The following is a 1,970-nucleotide window of genomic DNA, read 5'->3' on the forward strand; positions in this document are numbered from 1 at the left end:
CAAACGTAACAAAACAACACAAAATTAAAGTGAAATGTTCCCTTTATTTTTTTGAGCAGTATATATTGCACCATCTGGACAGCAGTCTGTCAGGAATATGAAAGTGTGAAGGTACAGGGCTACCAGGTAGGAGCAATGCTGTCACTACCTGTGACTTCATATGTTTGAGGAACAGCCCACAAGTCTTTTCTCGTAATTTTAAGATGTTTTCCTGGTAAAAGTGTGTCTTTATTCTGCTAATATTATGACTATATTCTTGTAATTAAACAAAAGTTCTTGACCTGGCCTCAGTACTGTGTCGTACAACTCACAGAAGCCATAGTTGAAATAAAAGCCCCTTTTTGAAAATAGTTTTTCTCATTTATAATTTATTGTTATTAGAAAAGAAAGCAAGAAAAACATTGATTAAATCTGCACTGGCATGAATAAATTACAGATTTTTTATTTGTAAACCATATTGCTCAGCCCTGCATAAACCTGACTCGTCCTCATCAGCCTGATAAACATGCCTCAGCACTTTTTGATTAACATTCAGCTTTTGGAATCTTCTTCTTCTTTGCCTTTGGAAGTAGTTCTGTGTTCCTGGAAAGCTTCTTAGAGCTGGATTGGCCCAAGCTTTTGGCAGTGTGTGAAATCAGAATAAACAATATTCACTGTTCGTTTGTTCTAGCTAACAGAAAATACCTGTAGTGATATGTAGGCCTGTGTTAGTTTTTTTTTTTTTTTTAAGATTTCGTTTTGGCTCTAGTGACCTTTATATAAGAGTGATCAGACAGGAAAGTGGGCAATGGGAGAGGGGAAAGCATGCGGGACTCAAACCTGTGACAGCAGCTTTATCACTGCAGCTCCCCTCTGTTTACACAAAAATAATCATGTTGTCAGCTGAAGTTACACAGTAACAGTGATTTTTCCCTCCTGCTCTCTGTGTTTAGCCGACTCCTATTGGTCCTGTGGCAACTGAAACTCCACTTCAGACAAGCAACCGGGAGAAAGCACCTCAAACCAAAAACCAGGTACACGCTCATGAGAACAAATACAGAACTGGGTAAGAGTTGTGCACAGACGGGCTGAGAAGGTTAATCAGAGTAATTGATTATAAAATAATCGTCAACTAATATAGTAATCGATTAATCGTTAACTGGAGCATATAGACTCAAAATTAGGCCATTTGCTTAAAGAACAACATATTCAGAGCAGTAAGTAAGCCAAAACTGTACAAAGAGTAAATGCATTCTGCATAATTGATATGTTACCCAATAACTAAAAGAATCCTTAGTCATTCGTCGGCTTACTCAAAGCCAGTGAGTAGCCCAGTTTTGAGAGTCAGTCTGGGCAGCGAGCGCTAATCCCAGGGCAGCGCTAGAAGAATGGGTGCCGGTGCCGCAGCGTACAGCCGGTGTTCTGACTATCTGTCATACCTGTAAATCCAGCATACCTTGTGGTAATGCGCACATCGATGTTACGTCACATACCGCTTACTCAGTAGATTTCTTATAAATCCGTCATACCTGTAGAAGTTTCATTTTGTGTGTTTTATTTCTCAGAAGTTTACAGTAAATTTTATTTAATTAAGCTGCTATGTTAATCAAACATATTAACATAAATGGCTTTTGCTGTTTCCAGTTTCGTTACCATACTGTAAACAAGACATTAGTCCCGTTTAGCGTCACTATTACTACAAATACTGTTTGACTTCAAATTTAGTCTCCCATGGGATATTTTGTCCCTGTAGCTAATCTACCTTTTTAATATTTTAATACTTCTTTAGAAAACTGCACGGAATATGTCCTAAAAAAGCTCATGAATAATGCTGGATGCTGACCGAAGCTGTGTTAGGCATCAAGCAGAACAACACCTTTTTCTGGACACTGTTTAGAAATAACTAGATTTTTCTTATTTTATTTTTTTTTATTTACCCGAGGAATAAAACACACAAAATGAAAATTCTACAGGTATGACGGCTTTATAAG

General features: G+C 37.6%; 1 protein-coding gene across 4 annotated transcripts in view; it reads left to right on the plus strand.

The window, feature by feature from the left end:
* Nucleotides 1–1,970, plus strand: part of LOC106936641 (casein kinase I isoform gamma-2-like) — a 42,506-nt gene that overhangs the window by 20,767 nt on the left and 19,769 nt on the right. For all 4 annotated transcript variants that reach the window (XM_015017768.1, XM_015017769.1, XM_015017770.1 and 1 more), the window contains one exon: nucleotides 933–1,013. In XM_015017768.1, the coding sequence (XP_014873254.1) occupies nucleotides 933–1,013 (81 nt within the window). The remainder of the gene's footprint in view (nucleotides 1–932; nucleotides 1,014–1,970) is intronic.

Source organism: Poecilia latipinna, unplaced genomic scaffold, assembly GCF_001443285.1.
Source record: "Poecilia latipinna isolate Pla-1442-1.1 unplaced genomic scaffold, P_latipinna-1.0 Scaffold2185, whole genome shotgun sequence".
In the NCBI taxonomy this organism is placed as follows: domain Eukaryota; kingdom Metazoa; phylum Chordata; class Actinopteri; order Cyprinodontiformes; family Poeciliidae; genus Poecilia; species Poecilia latipinna.